The 27,291-nt window shown below is 44.3% G+C and overlaps 3 protein-coding genes across 3 annotated transcripts in view; 2 read left to right on the top strand and 1 right to left on the bottom strand.

Annotated features, from left to right (window-relative positions):
• Positions 1-27,291, bottom strand: part of LOC117350315 (M1-specific T cell receptor beta chain-like) — a 43,258-nt gene that overhangs the window by 11,443 nt on the left and 4,524 nt on the right. The window lies entirely within an intron of this gene.
• On the top strand, positions 6,160-11,608 carry LOC117350064 (trypsin-like). The gene is made up of 5 exons (XM_033923993.1): positions 6,160-6,275; positions 6,533-6,692; positions 10,218-10,471; positions 10,601-10,737; positions 11,435-11,608. Exons 1-5 carry the CDS (start codon positions 6,236-6,238, stop codon positions 11,582-11,584), a joined length of 741 nt encoding a protein of 246 aa, XP_033779884.1. The 5' UTR covers positions 6,160-6,235; the 3' UTR covers positions 11,585-11,608.
• Positions 21,531-26,652, top strand: LOC117350065 (anionic trypsin-like). The gene is made up of 5 exons (XM_033923994.1): positions 21,531-21,666; positions 23,155-23,305; positions 23,979-24,232; positions 25,085-25,221; positions 26,481-26,652. The coding sequence occupies exons 1-5, from the start codon at positions 21,627-21,629 to the stop codon at positions 26,628-26,630; spliced, it is 732 nt and encodes a 243-aa protein (XP_033779885.1). The 5' UTR covers positions 21,531-21,626; the 3' UTR covers positions 26,631-26,652.

The following is a 27,291-nucleotide window of genomic DNA, read 5'->3' as shown; positions in this document are numbered from 1 at the left end:
GTTTATTGAGTTCCTATGAGCGTCGGGAGCAGTGCAGGCCATTCAGCGCACCTCCCTGTGCTAGAAACTGCTAGCGCGGTTTCGTAGAAGAGAGAGATAGTCTCCATTATTGTACAGAGAATCTCGCATCCTAGGATGTTTCCAAAACAAAAAACAAAAGTGGTTTATCTGAATATTGAATTAGTGAACGAGTGGGCTGGAAAAGAACTCAAGAGGTCATTGAAAACATTTCTAGCCTTCAGAGAGGAAGTCCTCTGCCTAAGCTATCTCAGAACTATCTTCCAGACCTTCTCATGAAATTCACTAGCGACGGACGCTCCATGTTACCTCCTGTAGTGCTTAAGAAAGTCATCAACTCACCCAGGACCGTCAGTCTGGTTCCGCTGCCAAAATACTGTACATCTGCTGAACACAGCGTGGAAGACAGAGCTCTGATCTCTCTGCTCACCCTTCCTTCCTGTCTCTAGCAGTCTGCAAAGCTCTCTCTTTTCAACCTTTTGAGGCTACTTCTCTATAGAGGGCCTAAAGTTGGTCACCGGGAAGAGACACACTATGGCCCAGATTCTGCAAATGAGCACAAAGGCATGTGCCTGGATCCGTGCTTTAATTGGTGCTGATATTTGAAAATGGCAATTAAATCACAATTAATTAGATGGCAAGTATCTACTCCAAGGCGCCTGAACCATATGTTTTCTCCTGCGGGACAAGGTTTTGGGATTTAGTGAAGATCAACCTCCTAATCCCTCTTCAACCACTGAGGATCCTCTGAGCCCATCTCAGGCTTTGGCCCTCACTCCCTCGCTGATGAGAATCCCCTGTGCCTGTTCCACGCTTTAACCCTCCCTCCTCCCCCCCCCCCTTCCAGGTGGATCCCCTGTGCCTATTCCAGGCTTTACTCCTTTCATAGGCTTTAGCCCCCACCCCAACCTATCCTACCACTGAGGACTTTCTTACCTTGTACAATTAGGACAGTGCCATCTCCAAATATGAGAGGGGAATAGAAGGATCACAGAGCTATATGGGTGTATCAAAACCTGCGGAGAGGCCTTGAGTGAGGCTTGAAAGGGGGGGGGGGAAAGGAAATCCCCAGAGCTAACTGTGTATAAGCTGGAAGTGACCCTACAACATGCCCTCTGTCTCTCTTTCTGAAATTTGTCCAGCATCCTCTATATTAATAAGACAGACAGGAGTCAGCTGTCTCCAAGCTTCAAAGTTACTAGAGACTGTCCCAAGCACCTTGGCCAGCACTTTTTAAAGGTGGGATAGGGGTAGGGGAGGTAGAGCTTCAGAGGCACAAGAGCATTTTAAAAGTAGAGCAAGGAACTTGTTCTGGCTGCCTTGCTGGATGGAGAAGATGAGAAAGTCATTTTGCTTTTTCCATCAAGCCACAGTTCATGAGGGAGAGCTTCCTGTTATCCTCAAAATTTCCTAAACTTCTGGGTCTGTGCAGAACCTGCCACGCTTCTCCCACTCTCACTCCCACTCCCACTTTATTGCAAACTTCAGCCCAATTCAAAGAGGAATGTGTAGGACTCCTTACCTAAGACAGTAAGCTTAGTCCCATCGCCGAAGTACTGCTCTCTGTTAATACACAGTGCACAGTTATTGACTTAAAAAGGTACCAAGTCTGTGCACCAAATGAGACTAAAAATGACTGATGCTGAGGGAGTGGGCATTTCTCTTCCCCACAACAAAGCCAGCAGGTGTTCAGAGAGTCCCAGAGGGAGCAGATAATTCATGCACAAATTGCCCAAAGATTTCATTTTAAGTTGCCGTCCCCAGTTCTACAGGATACCATTGCCCAGCCCACATCTCAGGTGGCTCATCTCTGAAACATAGAGGGAGCTCCATAGGGAGCTTTGAAAACTGATTTTCCAAACAGTCAGTTGCTCTGGGCTTCAGAAATAAATAAATTGCAATAGCCAGGGAGGAGAAAGAGGGCTAGGGAAGGGAAGAGCAGTAACTAGAGATAAAAGTACTTGCTGAGGAGAGAGAAAGACCCGGGAGGGGAGAGGTAGGGACAGCGCAGAATGAATGGATAGTTATGGTACCCGCAGGGTCTCGATTTCTTGAAAGAACACACACAGGAGATGACCCTGAGCTATAGTAGAAAGTTTGCTTTTCCTTCTAGCCTTGAACACAGCTGTGAGAGTTTTCTTTCCAACTCGACATTAATTCTGGCTTTTTTTCTTTTGCAAAAACCCCCAGCAAACATCAAAAGGTTCCCAACCAGACCACAGGAGGGGAAATTTCCTACCTAAGACGGTCAGCTTGGTTCCATTTCCAAAATACAGCTTTTCGGTGTTCACAGTGTAACAGAGCAGCGGAAAAACCTATGCCTGATGTCACAAGCTTAAAGGGCAATGGTGTTTATACGAGAACAGTGATTAGGTCTCACTGTTATAGTGCGAATGAACCTATTAGCTAACAGTACTGTAAGAGAGAGATATTAAGGAAGTATCATTGTGTCCTGTGCATCTTGCCCATTTCTGCCCCCCCCCCTTCCTGTCCTCTTTCTACTGCCAATGAGAAGACACAATGGACACGTTGTCCCCAAAGAGCTCAGAACGGGTTACAGGGTAAACTACATAATATACATTTAACAGGTTACTATTTGCCATAATGTCAATACAAGTTTACGATACAAGATTCTAGTCTAACTTGACATACTAGGGGTCTAATCCGTTTACAGGTTAGATTTGCTAAAATACAGATGTAATGTTGATTGGAAGAAATGAGGATCCCATGTTGACCTTCCGGAAAGCGGTAAAGACCCTCCTCTTCAACTAAATTGACAACTGCGATCTACCCCTTAAACTCCCCCGTCCTTCTCCCCTTCCCCCTCCATCCTCAACCTCTACTTAAATTACCGTATAGTCCTCTCTTAATCTGTACTTAAATTGCTTTATAATCCCTGTACTTGAACTACTGTATAATCTTTGTACTGTCCAAATTTACACCACTGTTACTGGGAGAAGGGGATATAAATCGAAATAAATAAATAAATGTTGAGGGTGAGGTTAGACGCAACATTAAGCATGAAAGATCAAATACTGGCTGTGATTAAATCCACATTTTACTTAGTAGGGTTAAGCCGATGACTTGAAGTTGGACTACTGTAATGCACTTGACTTGGGTATAACATCTTCATAATGTAAAGCATTGCAAACAATTCAAAATGCTCTCCTGTATTTATGGTGAGATGGAAGGAGTTGAAGGTTTTTGTAAAGCAAGTCCCTTGAAATGTATCACCGTGGCCCCCCAGTCCCCACGGCATTACAACCTCATACAATAAATACCAGGTGTTATCTCCCCAAGGAGACGTCATCAGTGGTCTCCATGCTCTGAGGCAGTGACTGAGCTGCTTCTATGCCTCTCTTTGCGTTAACAGTGGAGGTGTGTGGGGGGTGGGGGGGCAGAGGGAGACACAGGTGTCACAGTACGGGACGGGATGTGGGTTTCTCGGTGCACCTCTTCCTCATCTGCATCTTCAAAAGCAATGAGGAGAAGGTAAAGTGCTAGCAAAATGCAAGAATAAAACAAACAGATTGCAACTCTAGTTTCTCCCCCCCAACCCAACCCAACCCAACCCAACCCAACATACACACATCCAGCAGCAAGCGATGAAGGAATTATAAAAGGTGTTTTACTAGGCTGGGTGTGTCTAGCTCTTTCCTCTATGTCCCCCTTACAAGGGCAAGGACTTAACTGCTGCATTTACACACACACATACTGTACACCCCCCACCCCCTAGAAGAAACACACATTGCACTCTGAACACAGTAATTTTCTGTCCTCTGAAAGGTACGTGAAGCATGAAATAACAGTGCTAGACAGAAGGCAGCCAGGCTGAAAACCTCTTGGACCACCTTTGGCACTGTTTTACTTCCTTTGGTCCTATTCCTGGGTTCTCTCTCTAGCTTGCTATATTACAACTAATTTCAAACATTACAAACACTTTAGAAAGATCAGTTTGTAACTAACAATTCACTCCTGGCTATTTCCCCCCAGTCCCCTCTACGGTTGTCTCAGTGGTTCCCAACCCTGTCCTGGAGGAACACCAGGCCAATTGGGTTTTCAGGCTAGCCCTAATGAATATGCATGAAGCAAATTTGCATGCCTATCACTTCCATCATATGCAAATCTCTCTCATGCATATTCATTAGGGCTAGCCTGAAAACCCGATTGGCCTGGTGTTCCTCCAGGACAGGGTTGGGAATCACTGGTCTATGTTGTGTTCTTCCTCTATGTATCAGTGTGACACCGACACGACAGGGGAGGGGGGTTCTGACGACGATGATCAGTTCAGTAGCACCTCCTGATTTACTCAGAAAAGTGGACCCAGGAAGTACAGAAGCACTTTAAAACCTTTATGAACACAGCCATGAGCTACCACATGGGTAGGCAATTCTGTTCCGCGAGAGCCGGAGCCAGGTCAGGTTTTCAGGATATCCACAATGAATATGTATGAGATGGCTTTGCATGCACTGCCTCCTTGAGATGCAAATCTATCTCATGCATATTTATTGTGGATATCCTGAAAACCTGATCTGGCTCTGGTTCTCGAGGACCGGAGTTGCCTACCCCGACCTAGGAGAATGATGAATGTGAAGTGTTCTAACTCCCAAATGAATTCTTCCTAGTGGGGAGGGAGTTTTAACACATTCTGTCTATGGTATAAGTGAGCACCAACTACAGAATTCTTGTGAGCAAACTCAGACCCAGTCTTTGGCCTAATCTCAAGAAAACATCCAGCCAGCATCTGACACAGTTCTGAAACAGGAACAAGTAACTTCAGGGAAACAATAAGAACATAAGAAATGCCTTCACCGTATCAGACCGAGGTCCATCAAGTCCGGCGATCCGCTCCCGCGGTGGCCCGTTTAGGTTCTCTATTATGAAAACCTGAAATTACCATATCCCTCAATATGATTTGCAAGAAGGTGTATATCCAACTTGTGCTTGAAACCCCGAAGAGTAGTCTCCGCCACAACATCCTCAGGAAGAGAATTCCAAGCGCCCACCACTCGTTGTGAGAAACACAACTTCCTGGCGTTCGTCCTGAACCTGCTGCCACCCAGTTTCAGTCTATGACCTCTTGTCCGTGTCACATCTGAAAATGTTAGTAATAAATAACAATGTTAGTAATAAATAACAATAAAAATTCACAAAAAAAACAAATCACCCAAAATCCAAAATATATGTAGATTGAGCTACCAGGACTTATGCCCTCCAAGGGCCTGAATTTAAGAGTTGGGTTTTACGTGTTATACTCTGAACACACGACCAAAACCCTTATCCACGCTCTCGTCACCTTGAGCTTAGATTACTGCAACGTACTTCTCTTGGGCTTCCCGCGCACCCGTCTCTTGCCTCTTCAATCCGTCAAAATGCCGCTGTGCGACTCGTATTCTCAAGTTGCTTCAATGGCTCCCTGTCCATCTCCGAATACAGTTTAAACTCCTCTTGCTGACTTACATGTGCGTTTGCTCTGAAGCCCCCCCCATATCTCTCTTCATTTATCTCCCCCTACGCTCCTCCCCATGACCTCCGTTCGTCGGGCAAGCCCCTCTTATCCGTACCCTTCTCTTCCACTGCCAATTCCAGGCTCCGTCCCTTCTTTCTTGCGGCGCTGTATGCCTGGAACAGGCCGCCTGAATCAATACGTCATGCTCCATCCCTGACAGTGTTCAAATCCAAGTTAAAGGCCCACTCTTTTGAATCTGTTTTCAACTCTTAACTCCCACTCCCCCTGTCTCCCCAACCCTGAAATGTCCTGTCTAAATTAGATTTTTAAGCTCTTCTGAGCAGGGACTGTCTATTGTATGTTAAAATGTACAGTACTGCGTATGCCTTACAACCCCCCCCCCCCTCTCCTGGTTTCTTTGCAGAGTAGTTACATTCTTCAAGGTCCATTCTGCATGCTGCAGGCTTTGTGAACTCAGGAATTCACTGCCTCGGTAAAAAAAACCAACCCCCCCCAAGCAAATGTCCCCTTCTCACCCCCAACCATCAAGATTAGATGGGATATTTTGGCATTTTCTAGAAGGAAATACAGGTCTGGGATAACATCTGCTTTTAATGCTGTTTTGCTGCCAGATACCCAGCTGAAAATTCTCTCACGGTTCAAAATAGAGAATCCTTGAAAGAAACAGATAAGAGGTGAGAAGAAAGGAATATATAAGCAGGCTTTTCTCCCAACACTGCATAGCGAGACTAAGTCCAGAGAAGCATCATGAAGATCCTTCTGCTCGTGGCCTTCTTGGGAGCTGCTGGTAAGTCCCAAACAAGAAACCGGCGTTCAACGATCTTCTCCCCAAGACATAGAAAGTTACTGGAATCCCTCTGATATTTCTAACTCATCAACACTCTGTATTCTGCTAGAATCTACTTAGTATTTTCAGCCCCTGAACTCTACAGTTTCTTGGGGGGGGGTCTCTCCTGCTATTTGTATCCTCCCCCCCCCCCCCCGTGCTCTCTAGAATTTTCTGGATTCCCTCCACGTGTCTCTCTCTCTCTCTCTCTCTTGTAGTGGCTCTCCCTATCGATGACGATGATAAGATCGTGGGGGGTTACACCTGTGGCCGTAATGCTCTCCCCTACCAGGTGTCTCTGAACGCAGGTTATCATTTCTGCGGGGGTTCCCTCATTAACAGCCAGTGGGTTCTGTCTGCAGCTCACTGCTACCAGCCGTAAGTATATGTCTAATGCCCTGTCTCTAAGCTTCCAAGCGACTTTCTATTTATATGGATGTTACGGAGAGGTGTCTGTCCACATCCATGGCTGTGTTATGGTGGGATGTCTCTCACACAGTGACTGTATAACCATGGGGTTATTTTGGTTGATTTTCACTGTATATTGGCACCTGAGTCTCAACCTTAAAATACTGCAAACTGGGATTGTGGAGAAGCCTATAATGTAATTAAATCAATTCAGATATCCATCAGCTGTAAGGTAAAAATAAAAACAACATTCAGAGAAGGAGAGATTTGGATATGAGAAGGGTGAGACAGGGATGTAGCCTGAGCCCCACTCTTTTCCCTATCTAAATCAATAATCTTCTCACAGTACTGGATTGGCCATCGTCTACTGGACTAGATGGACCATTGGTCTGACCCATATACATACATAACAAGACAAGACATCTATCTCTAAACAAACTAAAATCATTAAAAATCATATCATAAAATAAAATTTAAACTTTAATTACACAGAACACAATTTCATTCCATCATGTAGTATTTCCAAAAACTTCCTGAAAAAAGTCAGCCTTCAATGACTTACGAAAAGATCATTAGGTAGCGTGTTCCACATTTGTGGACCTACTACACTAAAAATCCTTCAACGGATGGTGGGTTTGATAGTAGACCTCGATGGAGGAACTCCCAGCTGATGCTGTGACTCAAACCGCAGAGTACGAGAAGACATATATGGTACTATTAAATTAGCAATTGCCTTTGGCAGCTTACCCTGAAGGGCCTTGAACACAGGATCTTGAAATGAACTGAGTTCTCCAAGATACTGGAAGCCAGTCTAACTTAGCCAACAATAGGGTTACGGGTTCATAACGAGGAATACCTCCAATTATTCTCGCTGCCACATTCTGCGCAATTTGCAGAAATCAAATGCCTGCTATGTATGGACAATTTGCTCATTCTATCCCTTACCTCATATGGTCTACAAGACAATCCATACCTAATGGAGACCTACTGCAAATCCTGGGCCCTACAGGTAAATCTAGAACAGACGAAGATTAGGATTATCCAGGGGAAGCCCCCACCCCCCTAAATTCTCTAACCCAGTTCTTCAGCAATACTTACTAACTTACCTAGGGCCCCTTTTACAAAGCCGTGGTAGCGATTCCCATGCATCAAATGTGATGCAGCCCTTTCAATTCCTTTAAGGGGTCCTTATTTAAGACTTCAGAAGTATTTCAGGAAGTTTTAACTGGCCATAAAGACCCTACAAGAAAAAGATGTGAAAGCCCTCTACGCAACAGAGACCCCTGGAAAAATACAATCCCTTAGTTAAATTACAATTAACATTATTTGATAGCATCATTCAATCCATTCTAGCTTTGATCCCAAACCACAGAGAATGGGGCAAAATCCCAACAGAGAACTTGAACCTCCACTTCTACAGATATTGTCCGTACATAGAAATACCCCAGTAAAGGAAGTGGAATAGAATTAGGACTCTCCCCCTTGCTACTCAGAATGCATAACAGAATATATACATGTTGGTGTCTTCTCAGTAATAGCAGCAAAAACTCCCTCCGCTACCAAACTCTCCATGAAGTAATACAAAACCTAGAAAAAAAATGCACTGAATGCAAAGCTGATCTACCAGAGCAACCAACATTGACAGCCAGAACCCAAACAATGACAACCCTGCCTATGAAAAACAGGCAATCCAGACACTGCTATGTTCCCTAGCGCAGTTTCTCAAGTCGGTCCTGGAGTGCCTCCTCACCAGTCATGTTTTTAGGATATCCACAATGAATAGGCATGGAGGCAATGTATGCAAACCAATTTCATGCCTATTCATTGTGGATATCCTGAAAACCTGACTGGCAAGGGGGTGTTCCAGGCCCAACTTGAGAAATACTGCCCTAGAGCACCGATACACCTTCCATTAAGAGGCAGCAATCGAAAAGAGAAGCAGCTGGACTGCTACAGATTCCTACACAGAAATTACACAGACCGACATCACCAAATACCGAATAAGTAACCACAGATTACAAACAGAAAGATGATGACTCCCAGATCTACCTCTCTGCGCCAAATATCTCTACTGAAACCCAGACCAGAGTCTCAGCCTGCCTGTCTGACATTGCCGCCTGGATGTCTCACTGAATAGAGCTAAAACAGAGCTGCTCATCTTCCCGCCTAAACCCATCTCTGTCTCTGTGGACAACACTCTCATCCTTCCTGTTTTGTCTGCTCGTAAACTCGGGGTCATCTTTGACAACTCTCTCTCCTTCAATGCCCAGATACAACATATTGCTAAAATCTGCCTCTTCTTCCTCTATAATATTACCAAAATCTGACCCTTCCTCTCTGAGCACAGTACCACAACACTTATCCACACCCTCATAACCTCATGCTTAGACTACTGCAACTCGCTCCTCTCAGGACTTCTGCTTAGCCATCTCGCTCCTCTCTAATCCGTCCAGAATTTGGCTGCACGACTCATATTCCGGGAGAACTGCTTTACTGACGTTACTCCTCTCCTAAAGTCACTTCATTGGCTTCCCATCCATTTCCAAATACAATTCAAACCCTCTTACTGACCTACAAATGCACTCACTCAGCTGCCCCTCACTATCTCTCTTCACTGATCTCCCAGTGAGCTCCGCTCAGCTGGTAAGTCCCTCTTATCTGTGCCCTTCTCTTCAACTGCCAACTCCAGACTCTGTCCATTCTGCCTTGCTGCACCATATGCTGCCCGAATCCCTACATCAACCACACGTCTCCGTCTCAGGCAGTATTCAAGGCCTAGTTAAAAGCCCACCTCTTTGAGAGTACTTTTGACTCCTCTCGCCTTGGGTTCTGCATCCCCCTACCCTCTATGTCATGTATGTCTGTCCAAGTTAGATTGTAAGCGCTTCCAAGCAGGAACCATCTCTAAATGTCAAAATGTACAGCGCTGTGTAAGTGATAAGCAGTAGCAGTAGTAGAAAGATGCAGAGAAAAAACTGAACTGGAAACCTGCAAGAAGCCAGACTTTGCATGCAATGCAATACTGGAGAAATAGACACAAAAATAAAATCAATTTCTGAAAAGTCATGAGAAATTCAAAACTTCCCACAAAATGATTGAGCAGGATAAACTGTGTCTAATCCTGGGGCAAGAGCAGAACATAAGACTAGCCTTACGTGACCAGATTAGAGCCAATACAGACTGGGAATTGTTCTTATTACTGATCTCCCTGTACATATCTTGATTTTACCATTGTTACTATGAATTATGCTCTTCTGGGTTTTCTTTCTCTTGATCTACGTCTTACTTTGGTGACATGCCAATAGCTATCTGACCCTGAATCGGTTCTAGGGGGGCATTTTTGCTATTGCATGTCAATAAGGATGTTATTGCAGGGAGGTGTCTCTTCATTGCCATGCTATACAGATGACTCTTATCCATTGGGGTGTTATAGGTAGGTGATCATTCTGTATATTGACGCATCAACCACACGTCTCCTGCCTCTCTCTTCTGCAGCCGAATCAATGTGCGTCTTGGAGAACACAACATCGAAGCATCAGAGGGCACAGAGCAGTTTATCGATTCAGCTAAAGTCATCCGACACGCCAGCTACAACTCCCGCACTCTGGACAATGACATCATGCTGGTTAAACTGTCTCGCGCAGCCACCCTGAATGCCTACGTGCAGCCTGTGGCCCTGCCCTCTAACTGTGTCACCACTGGCACCCAGTGTCTGGTCTCCGGCTGGGGCAACACCTTAACCAGTGGCAGTGAGTACCAGCAGCGTCTCTTTGGGGGCACTGTCAGGGACAGGGACCCTCTTCATCACCATGCCTGTTGATTCCTGGACAGGTCTCCTTTCAAGAAAATCTAATGACCTCCTTTTTCTCTCTCTTCAGCAAACTATCCAGATCTCCTGCAGTGTCTGAGCGCTCCTGTCTTGAGCAGCTCCCAGTGCAGTAAAAGCTATCCTGGGAAGATCACCAATAACATGTTCTGTGCAGGCTTCCTGGAGGGAGGGAAAGACTCCTGCCAGGTAAAGGGAAGGGAAAGGGATTCAGATTTCATATACTGTTCGGACAAGGTGTATTAATTGGATTACAATCAGGTACTCAAGCATTTTCCCTATTGGTCCCGATGGGCTCACAGTACCTGGGGCAGTGCAGGATTATATGACTTGCCCAGGGTTAGAAGGAGCAGCGAGGGATTTGAACCCACACACATGTAATTTGAACTGAAACATGGGGGTCAGACACAGAGGGTACTGACAAGTTTAGGGGATTAGATGTGAAGCATAGGGGGTAAAGGAACTTCCCTAGGTTCCCATTCAGAGAATCTAAGAGATTGAGACAACCTCCAACATAGGAGTGAGATTTTAATTTCTTTCATGGGCAAAACTAACCCATTTGGAGACATAGACTCAAGAGAATCAATGACAAGGCCAGGGATTAGACTTGTGGCACAAGGGAATATAATAACTCCATTGAGGTCACATAGAGAGTCACTGACGGAGCCTGGGATTAGAAGAGAGTAGCTGGGGGATGAATGTCTCACCTGAGGTAGGACCAGGGAGTCAGTGACACAGGTGGAGGCCCAAGAGATAAAGTGACTCCCTTGAGTCAATCGCCGAGTCATTGATAGAGCTAGGAATTATTAGTGACGTGCAGGGAATTGGCACTGTCCATCGTCTGCCCAGGGTTGAATGTGACTGGAGATTCTTGGCTCTCTTTCAGGGTGATTCTGGTGGTCCCGTGGTGTGCAATGGACAACTGCAGGGTGTCGTGTCCTGGGGCATTGGCTGTGCCCAGAGAAACTACCCCGGGGTGTACACCAAAGTATGTAACTTCAACTCTTGGATCAGAGATATCATGAATAGCAACTGAGACCAAGGCGTCTTACAAGGATAAATAAAACAACTTTCACTTGAATCATTTGTCTCATGTTATTATTTATGTTGTGTGGGGTCGAGATTTGAGAGTTAATATCGTGCAGAGCTTTCCAAGAACAGGCTCTGAATGACAGAGTCAAAGGAAGGGATATTATGAGGCCATCAAATGTCACAGAGTTTTATTAGACGTAGCAATTTCAGCCAGAGAAACAGGGCTCCAGAGACAATTTTGATGATAAATCCTCCCCCCATCTTCTCTCCACCCCCCCAGTCTAGACTCCCCAACACCATCTCTGGAAGGATAAACATAGTGAGCTAGACATACTGTGAGACATCAGGAAATACAATCAACACTTCAAAATACGACTTCTGGCCATAGGAGTCATCGTGTTCCAGAAGGGCTCCCAGATAGTCGTAAATCGCTCTCTGCAAAGTACATGTCACAGAAATATAAGACTGGGAGGGATCAAAGCAGGAGTGAGAGAAATATGAAGGCACAAAGGGACTTCAGGAGGTTTTCCAGAGCCTTTGAAAGTTGGACCTGGGAACACAGGCACCAACATTTCAAAACGATTTGGAATTCCAAGCACTACACAAATTATCCTTCCTTGGACACAATAAAGGAGCTTGATCAAAATTAGGGGTGCTTAAAACCCACTGGCACCCCCAGGGCTGTCTCCTATGCCTGGGAGTGTCCTCAGGGGCTCGCTTATAGTCACAGAAAGATGGGGCTGGAAGGGATCTCAGAAGATTACATTACATTACATTAGAGATTTCTATTCCGCCATTACCTTGCGGTTCAAGGCGGATTACAAAAGAGATTTTAAAAAAAAAACCGGAGGGTTACAATGGAAGAACATTTGTCCTTTCTAGAGAGGTAAAGAGTAGATTATGTAGTTTCTGTGTGGTTGGAAGAGGGAGGGGGGAAGGATGGTAAGTTTGAAGTTAGGGCTGTTTCAGGAATTTCTTGAAGAATGATCTTTCAGATTCAATGAAAGATGGGCCTTGGAGTGTCCTCAGGAGGTTGTTTAGTCAGAGAAAACGGGGGCTGACAGGGACCTCTGGAGGGCACCTAGAGATGTGACTTGGAGGGACCTTAGGAGGTTATCTAGAAACATAGAAACATGACGGCAGATAAAGGCCAAATGGCCCATCTAGTCTGCCCAGCCACACTAACCATTACTTTCTCTCTCTGAGAGATCCCACATACCTATTCCAGGCCCTCTTGAATTCAGACACAGTCTCTGTCTCCACCACCTCTTCTGGGAGACTGTCCCACGCATCTTTCCTTAGATTACTCCGGAGTCTATCACCTCTTAAATTCATCCTATGCCCTCTCATTGCAGAGTTTCCCCTCAAATGAAAGAGACTCAACTCATGCACATTTACATTATGTAGGTATTTAAACATCTCTATCATATCTCCCCTCTCCCGCCTTTCCTCCAAAGTATACAGATTGTCTGTCCCCATACGCCTTATCACGAAGACCACACACCATTTTAGTAGCCTTCCTCTGAACCGACTGCATCCTTTTAATATCTTCTTGTGGGTGCAGCCTCCAGAATTGTATACAATATTCTACATGAGGTCTCACCAAAGTCTTACACAGGGGCATCAATACCTCCTTTTTCCTAATGGCCATATCTCTCCCTATGCAACCTAGCATCCTTCTAGCTTTTCAACCTGTTTGGCCACCTTAAGATCATCACATACAATCTCAGTTCCTAACTAGATGGTATAGAAACTTTTAAAATCAATCAATCAATCAAAATCCCTCATCCCTGCACCATCATCTCAACCACGCATTGAGACTTCGGAGCTCTGCCTGCCTCTTGGTTCCTGTACATGGAACAGGAGCACTTCTGAAAATGCTACCCTCAGACTCTTAGGGACCCCTGAGGTCTTTGCAAGTCTTAGATTTATTTGATTCTAGGTGATATCCTGAGGTTCTTCCAAGTTACATGTCTCTCAGATTCTTTATGACCTCCTGAGCTCTCTCCCAACCTCTTCTTTCTCAGACTCTGACTTTGAGAGAACATAAGTGCCACAGTGGGTCCAGATCAAAAGTACATCAAGCCCAGTGGACAATCCAGATCACAAGTACCAGGGAGGATCCTAAACTGTAGCTTAATTTATTTAGATTTGCAGGTATATGCAACAAAGTTGTTTACAGAGTCGCAAATATATATCCAAATCGTTGCAATACAGATCCATGGGTAGCTTATGGTATGAAAGATTATAGGTGGCAGTCTACACAAGAACATAAGCATTGCCATACTGGGAGAGACCAAAGGTCCATGCGGAATCCCCAAAGTGTAGCAACATTCTCCTCGCTTCTCTCTCCTTAGACACCTCCCAGAGAACTCCTTTCCTCAGATAAGTCACTCTTAACGTTACCCTTCTCCACTGCCAATTCCAGACTTCGTTCCTTTCATCTAGCTGCCCCCTATGCCTGGAATAAATTACCCGAGTTTGTCCGTCAAGCCCCTTCCCTTGTTTAAAAGCAGACTGAAACCCCACCTTTTTGATATAGCCTTCAATCCTTAACCCTACTCCTCTGCCCTCCAACCGTTCCCCTTAACTGTATCCATGACATCCTGTTTAGATTCTAAGCTCTTTCGAGCAGGGACTGTTTTCTTACTCTTTGTGACTCTGTACAACGCTGAGGGCGTCTGGTAGCACTATAGAAATAATTAATAGTAGTAGTAGATTGTGATGTCATAATGCCTCATTCCACCAATGCCTCCTCAGTGATATCACAATGGCTCGATTGTCCTATACATGGCTCACTTAAGAACATAAGAGCTGCTGTACTGGGACAGACTGAAGGTCCATCAAGCCCAGTATCCTGTTTCCAGCAGTGGCCAACCCAGGTCACAAGTTCCTTGCAGTGTAAAAGGCTAGCGTAGAGGAGGTGGTGTCTACAATTTGTGTCCTGCACAAAGCAGGGTCTGGCTACCTGATGCATGTTAGTTTCTACACTCCAGGACTTACGCTGTGTCAAGGCATGTGAGAGGAAGCCATGCCCTTTTGTGGATTGCAAACTGACAGAAAACAGAGAGGAGGACTGAATGGCCAGTTCCATGCGGAGTGCTCCAAGGGTCTGCACTGGGACTTGTGCTTTTTCATGATCTGGAGAGAAGAGTAATAAGTGGAGGGGATCAAAGTTGCAGATAGATGCTCAGTCTCTTAAAACCAGCAGATCCTCCCGAAAAACCTGTAATTTTGCACTTAAAATGGCAGAGGATTGCAGGGGTTTTCAGAAAGACTTTGTGATGCTAGGAGACTGAGCATCCAAATGGCAAATTAAATTCAATACAGGCAAATGCAAAGTGAAGAATAACCCCAACCACAGGAACAAAATTCTGGATCCTGCGTTAGGAGTCTTCACCCAAGAGAAGATCTTAGACTCATGAAATTTCATTTCACCAACAGGTTTCTAATGCTGCGAAATAGGGATTTTATATCCTTTGTAAAATCCACACAATACACATAACCCACTCATGCCCGCATTGAACTACTGCAACACCATGCATGCGGGCATCTCAACCATGCAGATCAAAGGACTGCAGAGGCTGCAAAACTGTGAGAACCTCAGGAGGTCACTAAGGGCAGCATTCTCTAACATTATCGTGCCCTTAACATAGTGATTAAACTGGTTCCAACTCGTTTAGCGTACCAGTAATTTTACCAGCCGATTATCAGAACGGCCTTTTCCAAGCTTCCTAGCAGTCTTCGACTATGCCATGCAAACGTAGTACAATGAGGTTACTAGAGAAAGGTGGGGTTTGGATGGACTTCAGGAGATCATCTAGAGCTCAGGTGGTCTTGGAAGGACCTCAAGAGATCACCTAGAGTCAAAGAAACATAGCTAGGGCTTGGAAGGACCTCAGGAGGTCACAGAGCTATAAAAAGATACAGATTTACAGTTTATTAAATTTTATATACGACTTCACTACCTGAGGTAAAATCAGTGGTGTACAATCAATAACAAAATATAAAATGGTGAAAAGAACTCCAAATTTTCCAAGTTTATTTAACATTTGATATACCGCAATGGAAGAACATCTATGCAGTTTACATATAAAACTAAAGAATCAAATAGTATTAAAAGGAGAGGTAGAACTTCAATAATAATAGTAAAGAGATTAAAAAAAGATATGAGATAGGGATAATTCCTCTCTAAGATCCTGTGGTAAGGCTGGGAGGGATCTCAGGAGGTCATAAAGATGAGACCAGGAGGATCCATGGGAGGTCATCAATAGTACCTACTGACCAGACAGATCTTCAGATTTATCCATGATCCTGTTATGTCACAGAAATAGGCTTAAATCGATTTTTCAAAATGGACAACCCTTGAATGTTTCCTACAATAATCAGCAGTAGATGTAGGTGACCTGATGGCCCTGCTGGGGAGGGGTGAAATAGGAAGTCTTTATGATGGACCTCTGTAGGCAGACCACTAATTCTGCTCTCAGGATCACTACTCATTCCATTAAAGCTATGCGTATGGAAAATATAGGTTTGTAGTTTGATCTGTATATTGGGTGGGCAGTTTTGTAACCAGTTCCATGGAGAAATCACTGTTTTACCTGAAGAAATGGCTTGAAAAGCTACCATCTATAAACCTTTATAAGGTGCTGTGCATGGCTGGTAAACCTTGACGAGCGCTAGGTAATAAACATATTCTTGGCCAAGTGACTGTCTTGGCCCAGGTGCAGCTCAGCCTTCACCTCAAGTGGTGGTAAGGCAATGTGCCCAAGGTCTGCAAATTTCAGCCCCCTCCACTTAAGAGTCATTGTAGCTGCAACAGGAAGATATGAAACTGGCAACAGCTGGAGTTTTCCAACACTATCACATCATTCAACTGGGGGGGGGGACACATAAGTGCTGCCATACCAGGACAGACCGAAGGTCCATCACGCCCAACAGTGGCCAATCCAGGTCACAAGCTACGTTCCCTCTAAGCAATCGCTCGTAAATCATAGGAGCGTCACTCAGATTTTACATGGTCTGTCACAAAAATACTCGCAAGGAGAGAGTTCAGATGTCTCTAATATCCATTTTCATCCTTTCTCTCAAGAATCATTAGATTTTCTCTGTGTTTTCATAGTAAAGTGAAGTAAAGTAGATAAAGACCAGTAAAGCCCATTCAGTTTGCCCAGAAAGGTATCTAGGGTCATACCTTCAACTCTACGTGGATTACCCCCTGCCCCCTTTATCTTTAAAGTAATAATTGACACTGGTATTATTCTTTATATTTTGTAAGCTAGTTACGCTTTACTGTGAGGAAATACTCTATACTTTTATTCCATCTTCAAGCGATATAGGGAATCTTGAGGGGGGATATTTATAGTTTATTAATATACCACTTATATCCTAAGTGGTTTATAGTCAGGTACTTTATCATGTTTCCCTATCTGTCCCGGTGGGCTCAAACTCTAGTGTACCTGGGGCAATGAGGGGATTAAGTGACTCACCCAGGGTCACAAGGAGCAGTGAGGGATTTGAACCCACAGCCTCAGGGGCTAAGATTGTAGCTGTAACCACTACTCCACACACTCCTACTAAAGTGAGATATTTAGGGTGATATAAAAGCCCGGGAGAGGTTCCTGGTCATTTAAAACAATTTTCAGCAACCCATAACAGGGCAGGGTCACTGAAAATTGCCACTATACAGCCAATTCCTAACCAGGGAGGTTAAGGGCAAGTTGAGGGTAGATATCAGGTAAAACATGGTCCTAGCCGGTTAGCGGTGCTATTTAGGGCACGTAAAGTTAGGACAGAAAAAGGCTGACCTAACTTTTTGAGCTGAGTTTAACCAGGCACCCATCTGAATATTGGTTGGTGTCCCCCTTGTGAGCCTCAATATTACCCCCTCCCCCCACAGAGGAAACATAAGGCTGTCCCAGCCCCCACTATCTAGAAAAGTCCCTGGTGATGTAGGGGAAATTGGGTAGGAGCAATGAAGTACCTCTAGATGTCATGGCAGCCATTTTGGGATGCAGCCCAGTGCTGGGCAGAAGCAAGTGGGCAACATTCCTGTCCAAATTCCCCCAGGACCATCAGAAACCTTCCCAAGTAGGTTTGGGCAGGGAGAAGGAGGAGTCTTCAAGGGGTAGGGGCTGGGCAGTCTTCTATTTTCTTTGGGCGAGGAGGGAGGAAGGGAGGGAGATTGCAAGGGGAGTTATTTTGAGTACGGGGGGGGGGGGGGAGAGGGGACAGGTTCCAGCCTCTATACTCATCTTATGTGGCTTCTGGCTGAATAAAATTATGGAACACAAAAGACAAACACTGGTTCTGTAATGTATGGTATCTCTGTTCCTGAAAACTTTGTCTATGTATCCTTGTAACCCATTCTTGGCTCCTGGGGAGGACAAGCTATAAAAATGAATAAATAAATAAATAACAAATGTGGTTTAATGGGACAAAATCAGCGAAAGAAAGTCTTGCCTCATCAAATTGCTTCATTTCTTTCAAGGCGTCAATAAACATGTGGATAAAGGTGAGCCGGCTGATGTAGAGTATCTAGATTTTCGAAAAGCTTTTGACAAATGTCCTCATGAGAGACTCCTGAGAAAATTGAAGAGTCATGGGATAGGAGGCAATGTTCTGTTGTGGATTAGGAAATGATTTTGGACTGAAAACAGAGAATAGGATTAAACGGCCATTTTTCTCAATGGAGGAAGGTGAAAAGTAGAGTGCTGCAGGGATCCGTTCTGGGACCAGTGCTATTTATTTATAAATGATCTGGAAATCAGAATGCAAAAGACACTGTGGGGTGATGATGTTCCTGAAATGGACTTTATTGAAAATGTAAAAGATCCAAAAGTTAACATAATCCACCTAAAAGTAAAATAATCCACTTAAAAACCTTAGGACTCAACACGGTCTGTGTTTTGACAAGATAGTCTTCTTCAGGGATCCCTGATAGTCCTATGGTAGTAGATAAGTGGAATAACTAATCAATCCAAAAGATCAATTGCGTGTAAATTCCCACAGAACGATCCTCTATAACCATTTCATGAGTGCACTAGGCCATATTAAATTCAACAACAATGAATGCATATTCTCATATGCAAATGACATTCTTCTACTCATCCCAATTAATTGTAATTCTAATAACATCAAATGGAATAGACAAAATACAGACCTGGGCAGCATCCAACAAACTCAAAGTTCTATGATTTCATAAGGCTGTACATATGGTTCCTCCCTCTGTAACTCTAACCTCAGGATCTACACTGGATATCAACAAAACGTCTAAGGTCATCCTCAACTCCACCCTATCATACGAATCTCAAGTAGCCAACTTAAGGAAGAAAACCTTCTATATATGAGAAGACTAAAGCTTATCAGACCCTATTTTCAAGAGCGCCACTTTGCTGGATTCATGCAACTCTCTCTATGTGGGTCTAAACTACTCTCCTGAACAAACTACAGATGATTTAAAACACGGCGATCAGATTAATATTCAAACTAAAAGAACTTACATTGGCTACCTGTCAAACTATCATGCATAATGTTTTTGAATCCTATATGGAAAAACCACTGAACCTCTCATAAACATATTTGTCAATTCCTGGGCAACATCAACCAGAAAATAAGAACTGTTTTAACTACTCCTTCCATCTCCCAAAGGGGTAAAATACAGACACACATTTGACTCGCTCTTCATTTTTTTGGCACCAAGACCTGGAACAACCTATCAACTAACATCAGGATACAAACATTCTACAAAAGAATCCGAAAAAAATTAAAAACTCTCTTCTTTGAAAGAAACAGCATAGACAACTAACCCAAAATATCCAATGACAGTAAATCCCATACTGTAGTGAAGTATTAAACCACTACATAGAAACATTGAAACATGATGGCAGATAAAGGCCAAATGGCCCATCCAGTCGGCCCATCCGCAGTAACCATTATCTCTTTCTCCCTCCAAGAGATCCCATGTGCTTATTCCAGGCCCTCTTGAATTCAGACAGTCTCTGTCTCTACCACCTCTTCCAGGAAACTATTCCATGTAAAAAAGTATTTCCTTAGATTACTCCTGAGCCTATCAACTCTTAACTTCATCCCATGCCCTCTCATTGCAGAGTTTCCTTTCAAATGAAAGAGACTCGACTCATGCACATTTATATTACATAGGTATTTAAACGTCTCTATCATATCTCCCCTTTCCAGACTTTCCTCCAAAATATACAGATTGAGATCTTTAAGTCTGACCCCATACGCCTTATGATGAAGACCACACACCATTTTAGTAGTCTTCCTCTGGACCGACTCCATCCTTTTTATATCTTTTTGAAGGTGCGGCCTCAAGAATTGTACATAATATTCTAAATGAGGTCTCACCAGACTCTTATTCAAGAGCATCAATACCTCCTTTTTCCTACTGGCCATACCTCTCCCTAGGCAACCTAGCATCCTTCTAGCTTTCGCCGTCACCTTTTCAACCTGTTTGGCCACCTTAACATTGTCATATACAATCCCACCCAAATCCCGCTCTTCCATCGTGCACATAAGTTCTTCACCCCCTAAACTGTACCGTTCCCTCTGGTTTTTGCAGCCCAAATGCATGACCTTGCATTTCTTAGCATTCAATTTTAGCTTCCAAATTTCAGACCATTCTTCAAGCTTTGCCAGGTCTTTCTTCATGTACAATCCAAGAACCTCTATTCTCCCTTTCCTATTACTCCATTCATAACTCTGCTCTTCTCAATTTGCTATAATGTAGCATATAAATTCTGTACTGTAATTCCTTATATTGTAAGTTGCCTTAAACCTGTTTAGGCGTAGCGTGACTCAAAAATACTACATTATTTCTATTTATTTATTTACTCGTTCATTCAATTTTCTATACCATTCTCCCAGAAGAGCTCAGATGGTTTACATGAATTTATTCAGTTACTGAAGCATTTTTCCCTGTCTTTCCCGGTGGGCTCACAATCTAGCTAATGGGGGGATTAAGTGACTTGCCCAGGGTCACAAGGAGCAGCGTGGGATTAATTTACAGTGGAATTAGAAAAAGTTCAAAGAGCAACCAAAATGACAAAAGGGATGGAACTCCTCTTGTATGAGGAAAGACTAAAATGGTTAGGGCTCTTCAGTTTGGAAAAGACATGGCTAAGGGGAGATATGATTGAAGTCTGCAAAATCCTGAGTGGAGTAGAACGGGTACAAGTGGATCGATTTTTTACTCTTTCAAATTTTACAAAGACTGGGAAACAATGAAATTACATGGGAATACTTTTAAAACAAATAGGAGTAATTTTTTTTTTACTCTGGAACTCATTGCCAAAAGAGGAGGTTATAGCGGTAGGTGGTTAAGTGGTTTAAGAAGTTTCTGGAGGAAAAGTCCATAGTGAGCTAGACATGGGGGAAGCCACTATGCGCCCTTGGATTGGCAGCATGGAATGTTGCTACAATTTGGGTTTCTGCCAGGTATTTGTGACTTGCATTGGGCTAGATGGACCATTGGTTTGACCCAATACAGCTATTCTTATGTTCTTATTGGCTGGGACCCACATAAGCTCCAGCAGCTAACAGCATTGAATTAACCCCTGGATATTCAGTGCTGCCCACTGGAAGCTGAGTATCTACTGGTCTGTGTTTCTTAAATTCTGTCACTGTTTTCAACCCCACCACTTCCCATGCAAGAGCGTTCCAGGCATCTAGCAAACCCCTCCGTAACAAAGTGTTAAGTCCTCTGGATTATGCTGGAGTCCTTCCTGGTATTTTCAGCCCCTGCCGTCTGCATTTTGCTGGCATCTCTCCAAGTATTTTTGGCCCTGCACTCTCTGTGTTTTTCTGGAGTCTCTCTTGGTATTTTTGGCCTTAGCATTCTTGAATTAATAAATAATTTTACTAATGGGATTTTTAAGAATATTTGCCTGATAAAAGTTATTATTGAATTTATCTTGCAATACCCTGAGAAAAACGCCTGCTGGGCAGGAGTAATTAGTCCCTTTGAGAGTATAAATTCTGTGAATTTGTTGCAATAAGTCCACTGTCTTCACTTTGGGAACAGGAATATGAAGGGTCTCCTGCTTTTCGCCCTTTTGGGAGCGGCTGGTAAGTCACATTCCTACCCCCACCTACCATTTCTTGCTTTTCTCTGTCTCCATCACTCCTTTTCAAAGGCATTCAACTCACTTCCAGCCAGAGATTCCAGAACCCTTCTGGATAGGGGCTTAGGGAATGCTCTGGACGTCTTCAGGAGCTGAAAATACCAAGGAAAGGCTTGAGGAAAATAGAGAGAGCGCAGGGGCTGAAAATACCAAGACACGTTCCAGTAAAATGCAGGAAGCTCTTCAATCATGTGCCCCTTCTCCCATGTCCAGCATCGTTCCTTCTCTTCCTTCCCAGATGTCTCATTCTGTTCCCTACCTGCTAAGTTGTCCAGCATCTGTTCTTTTCTTATTTACTGCCTTTTTTGAAGAAATTCACCCAAGGTGATATACAACTCCCCCTCTCCTAGTTTATCTATCATCTCTCATTTATTTATTCAGCTCCAGTGATGCCACATTTTTTAATTTATTTTTCGTGAGGTCTTTGAGAATCCACATGGAACTCATGGCCCCTAAGCATCGCCTCCTCCAATGCAAAATTCCTATCCGAGAGGGTGGGACACAACCAGCCTTGAGTACATATTGCATAACATTACATTAAAATACAAGAGAAATATAATCTTCCTTACTTTCCTAAGAATTTTACAAAAAGAGATGTCTTTAATGGTTTTCGGAAATGTATATATGAAATCGAAGAAGCAAACAAATCCCAACTGGCAGCCTGATCTGCCATTGTTCGATGCACAAATTTCTTGTAAAGACATCCTCCTCATACTGGAGGGAACACAAACAATGAGCTGCCTTAAGAAATGTAAAATGTTCTAGTAAATAACCAGGTACCTGACCACGGACGGCTGTATAACAGAGCGTAAAATGGTAAAATGACTTTTGGTTGTGCAGGAGTTAAGATATGGAACTCCTTGATGGGGCAGACGCAGTTATTTGCAGAGGCCTTTTTTTTAGCCAATAATTTTCCTCTATGGTATTATTTTGTAGACATGATTTCGGAGGATTGTATGTTTATTTTTATCATGTTTTTGTTTTAAAATGCTGCATGTAAATTATGTAAACCGTTTAGTTTTAAACGGTATAGACGTTTTTTAAATAAATACATAAACCAAACCCCGGCCTCGAAAGGCAACCGATGGAGTTGTCTGTAATATGAACCGATTTCTTCAAAGCAAAAAATCAGACGCACAGACGCATTCTGGATTTTGTGCAATCTATGCAAATTTGGCTGAAGACCTGCCAAATGAACTGAGTTACAGTAGAGAGAAAATAAAAGCAGCCCTATGGCCTGTCCAGCCGGAGCATCCGTGCTACCTTCTATCACTTCCTCTCCCTTAGAGATCCAAAGATTTCTTGAATTAATGGGTGCACAAAGGCCTGTCTGTGCCACCCCACCACTTGCTCCCTAATTTCTGCTACTATAGGCAGAAAGCTAGTCTGCCTAGTAGTAGGGCCAGCCCTAAACGTGTATTTTGTTTTCCAGTCGCTTTCTCCTTTGACGATGATGATAAAATCGTGGGCGGTTACACCTGCTCGGTACCCTACCAGGTCTCGCTGAACGCTGGTTACCACTTCTGCGGGGGATCCCTCATCAATGACCTCTGGGTGGTGTCTGCTGCTCATTGCTACAAATCGTAAGTACTGACGCTTGAGGCTTTCATAGCACAAAACGATGTCCTCCCTCCATGAATTCCCCAGGGCCGTTCCTAACCTCTGGTGATACTCCAGATCCTGCTTCTCTTGTCAGAGGTGGGACTGAAGTGGTGGAGATGCACTGGGCTTACAGTGACACCTAGTGGCTGGTTTGGGAGCAGTCTCACAAGAAGCCAGAAGAAAGCTCTCTGAAACATTAAACAAAAAAACAAAACAGAAAATAGGCCCTGGTTAGAGATGGGCTGAGAACCAGGGAAGCCTAGTACAAATCCTCCTCCAGCTTGCAATCTTGGGCAAATCACTTAACTTTCCATTGGTTCAGGTGGGAACTCTGATTATGAGCCTTCCAAAGACAAAAAAAAAACCTTGTGAAGATGGCTTCAAGGTGGTATAAGTTTAGGGGAAAATATTGATGTCTTGATTATGAGAGCCGGCTATAAGTCATGTGTGTAGATGTAGTGGTTGATGCCTTCTTGGCGAGAGTCAGTCAAGGGTAGGAGTGCAGAGATTCTATGTATGTATAATGGCTACCTTAAGAAAACAAATGGATGTTGGAGGCATCAGTAGAAGTTGCTTATGTCACAGCAGGTCCCTAACAGGGGTCAGGTATCCTCCTAGTCCTCCAGCACAAACTCCCCTCATATCTCATTGCAGGAAAATCCAGGTGCGACTGGGAGAACACAACATCCGTACTGAGGAAGGCACAGAGCAGTTCATTGACTCCGCCTTGGTGATCCGACATCCCAACTATAATAGCTGGATCCTGGACAATGATATCATGCTAATCAAGCTATCCACCCGAGCCGTACTGGGACCCCACGTCCAGACCGTAGGTTTACCCAGCAAATGTGCAGCTCCTGAGACAGAGTGCCTCATCTCTGGCTGGGGCAACACCCTAAGCAATGGTGGTGAGTAGCTTTACTAGGGAGGGATGGGAAAAGCCTCCACCTCCTTATCATATGTGCAGAAATGAAAAAGCTGCTCCTTAAGCGACAGGCGTAGAGGGAGGGTGGGCGTTTCGGAACTCACCTTTAGTATATAGTGTATATATGGATAAATAGATATAGATTGTTCTGGGAAGGGGGTATGATTGTTAATTAACAGAATGTCAGAAGGAAGGGAGAAATAGAATGCTGAAAATTAATTGGGAGGGGAGGAGGGGGAGGCTGGTGGCTGAAGATTAACCTAGGATGCTAAATATCCCTTGTGCTTGGCCTATATAGAAGCCACCAAGGGGTTGTGAATATCACATATCTGTTTGTCACAATCCATCTTAGTGCTTTATTAATGACCAGGTGAGAGGATCCACTTTGCACAGAAAATGAAATGATGGCAGATAAAGACCCGAATGGTCCATCCAGTCTGCCCAACCACACAAGCTCCGTGAATGAATCATTGAATTTAAATGGTCCTTTTCCTTAGATATTTCTGGGCCAGAAACCCAGAGCCCTGCCCGGTAGTGTGCTTAGGTTCCATCTACTGGAGTCTCCGTCAAAGCCCAGCTCTAGGGGGGAGGGGGAAGGAATCCCAGTCCTCACTTTTCTGTTCTGCGCTCTCTCATTGTGACATGCTCCCGCCCCTAAGTGGCCACCCTCGTGTACTGCGTGGCTGCAGGTTCCTTCCTTTATTCATGCAAAAGGATAAACCCATTTCAGCTCTTAGATCCAGCGGAATGTATTTCCCCATGGGAAGAAAACTTTCTAACTAATCTACAAAGAGACTGAACCAGAGCTTTCCTTATTTTTTTCCTTTTTCTGCAGTGAGCAACCCTGATCTTCTGCAGTGCGTCGTGGCACCAGTCCTCACAGACGAACAGTGTAATAACGCCTACCCCGGACAGATCACGGAAAACATGATTTGCGTTGGCTACCTCGAGGGAGGAAAGGACTCTTGTCAGGTAAATAATGGCAGGACACAAGAACTGCCGTGAAAGTCGTTCCCTGCAGGGCGACTCGGGCGGTCCAGGACCCAACCAGGCAGTTAAAGGAGAGAGAATGGTTATTTCTGCTTTTCTTTACTGTCAGCAAAGGAGGCTAAGATTTAAGTGAAATGAGGCATGCAATATGAACCCAGCACCTTATCTTAGTACCTAGAGCGTCTGCAGGGAACTTATTCAAGGACTCCTCAGACTTCCAGGAATTTGTTCCTACTTTGTTCAAGCACTCTGCACTCCTTACAAGCATCTTCTTTCTCACCTTACCTCTACCTAGTGGCTTTTGTCTTTCTATCCTATAACAAGTGTATTTCTTCCCCACTTCCCCTTCCTGTTCCAGTTTGTATGTCTGTCCTATATTAGAGGTTTATTTGTTATGTATGTGCGTTGTTAAATTTAGTATATATATATTTTAAAAAATTATTGTACCTCGTTTAGAAATTTTTGATAGGTGATTATATCAAATGTTAATAAAACTTAAAAGTTGTACTCCAGGGCCTGAGCGAGGGTATTAGTTGGCCTAGACCAGGGGTGGACAACCCCAGACATTGAGGGCCACAACCCAATTGAGCTTTGCACAATGAATATGTGTGGGATTGATTTGCCTATAATGCCAGTGTAGGTAAATGGATCTCCCCTGTATCTTATAGCATATGTGACTGTCAGGATTTAGGGTTTTGCATTGACGTTAGTTGCTCTTTCCTGCCTCCTTCCATGCAGCTGCCCTAGGCGCCTGCCTAGCCCTGGTGACCTCACTTTTTTGTGCAGCGATGTCCTAATATAGACAATGAGCTCACCTTCAGATCCTACAAGATCTCTTCTACTCAGTGGCATAGTAAGGGGGAGGGGCAGTCCACCCTGGGCGCCTTTTTGCCCCCTCCTCTTCTCAATCCCCCCCTGCTCCTCTCCTTGCCTCCCCGTACTATTTTTACTTCCCCCGCGTGACGTTGCTATCCGTGTTGGCATGGGCGCTCTCTCTGATGTCACTTCTGGGAGCCGTGTGTAGGAAGTGACGTCAAAGGGCGGCTTACACCGGCGTGGGCATGCTGCTCGCATCAGAGAAGTTAAAAAAGTACGGGAACATGGAAGGGGGCACACGCAGGGCGGGGGAGCACCTCTCACCCTTACTGTGCCACTCCTTCTACTAATCCTTTGCCGTTTTTACAGTGACCCCACAGACCTCCCATCGTAACACTGGCACTCTTCTTTTTCGTTCCCTGCAGGGCGACTCGGGCGGTCCAGTTGTCAGCAACGGAGAACTGCAGGGTATAGTTTCCTGGGGCGTCGGCTGTGCACTGGAAAATTATCCCGGAGTTTACACTAAAACTTGTAATTACGTGAAATGGATTACGGATACTGTTGCAGCTAACTGAGGTCGAAATAAAGGCTGGTTTCACATGCAAGACTGTCTCCTATGTATTTACTGTTAAGGTCTATAGAGAAGCTGGAGGGGCTGGAGCCCTGTGTGAGAGAGCAGGAGACGTATGAGGGAGATGGAAGTGCTGGGACTGGGTGGGATTGGGGGGAGGAAAAAGATGGCCGGATCTCACCAGGGAACACTGGTCTCGCTAGGGACCCCAGGAACATTAGGATAATGAATAATTGCTTCACAAATAAAAGAGCCCAACTCAGATCATCTGATAAAACAACTTAGGGCCTGGATTGCAAGAAGCCTTAACAGAAGTGCTTCCAGCCCACTCCTCAGGCACACCCAATGATCTGTAATGAATATGCATGAGAAAGATTTCCATGTACTGCCGTCAATGTGTTTCAGATCTGTCTTATATTCATTGAAAACCTGGCAGATCTAGTGTAACCCAAGGATTGGTTTGAGAACTGCTGCCCTAATACCATACTGGGAAGCAGGATTGTATTGGCTGAGAGGAAAGAATGTTCCCTATAAGAACATAAGACTAGCCATACTGGGTCAGACCAATGGTCCATCAAGCCCAGTAGCCTGTTCTCAAGGTAGGCAATCCAGGTCCCTAGTACCTGGCCAAAACCCAAGGAGTAGAAACATTGCAGAATCCCAAA

Source organism: Geotrypetes seraphini, chromosome 16, assembly GCF_902459505.1.
Source record: "Geotrypetes seraphini chromosome 16, aGeoSer1.1, whole genome shotgun sequence".
Classification (NCBI taxonomy): Eukaryota; Metazoa; Chordata; class Amphibia; order Gymnophiona; family Dermophiidae; genus Geotrypetes; species Geotrypetes seraphini.
Note: the sequence above shows the minus strand (reverse complement) of the source record. Positions and strands in the feature narration are given on the sequence as shown.

Coding starts and splice junctions, on each gene's coding strand:
- LOC117350064 (XM_033923993.1), top strand. CDS start 6,236: ATGAAGATCCTTCTGCTCGTGGCCTTCTTGGGAGCTGCTG. Junction 6,693..10,217: donor GCAGCTCACTGCTACCAGCC/GTAAGTATATGT, acceptor TCTCTTCTGCAG/CCGAATCAATGTGCGTCTTG. Junction 10,738..11,434: donor GAGGGAAAGACTCCTGCCAG/GTAAAGGGAAGG, acceptor GCTCTCTTTCAG/GGTGATTCTGGTGGTCCCGT.
- LOC117350065 (XM_033923994.1), top strand. CDS start 21,627: ATGAAGGGTCTCCTGCTTTTCGCCCTTTTGGGAGCGGCTG. Junction 23,306..23,978: donor GCTGCTCATTGCTACAAATC/GTAAGTACTGAC, acceptor ATCTCATTGCAG/GAAAATCCAGGTGCGACTGG. Junction 24,233..25,084: donor CAACACCCTAAGCAATGGTG/GTGAGTAGCTTT, acceptor CTTTTTCTGCAG/TGAGCAACCCTGATCTTCTG.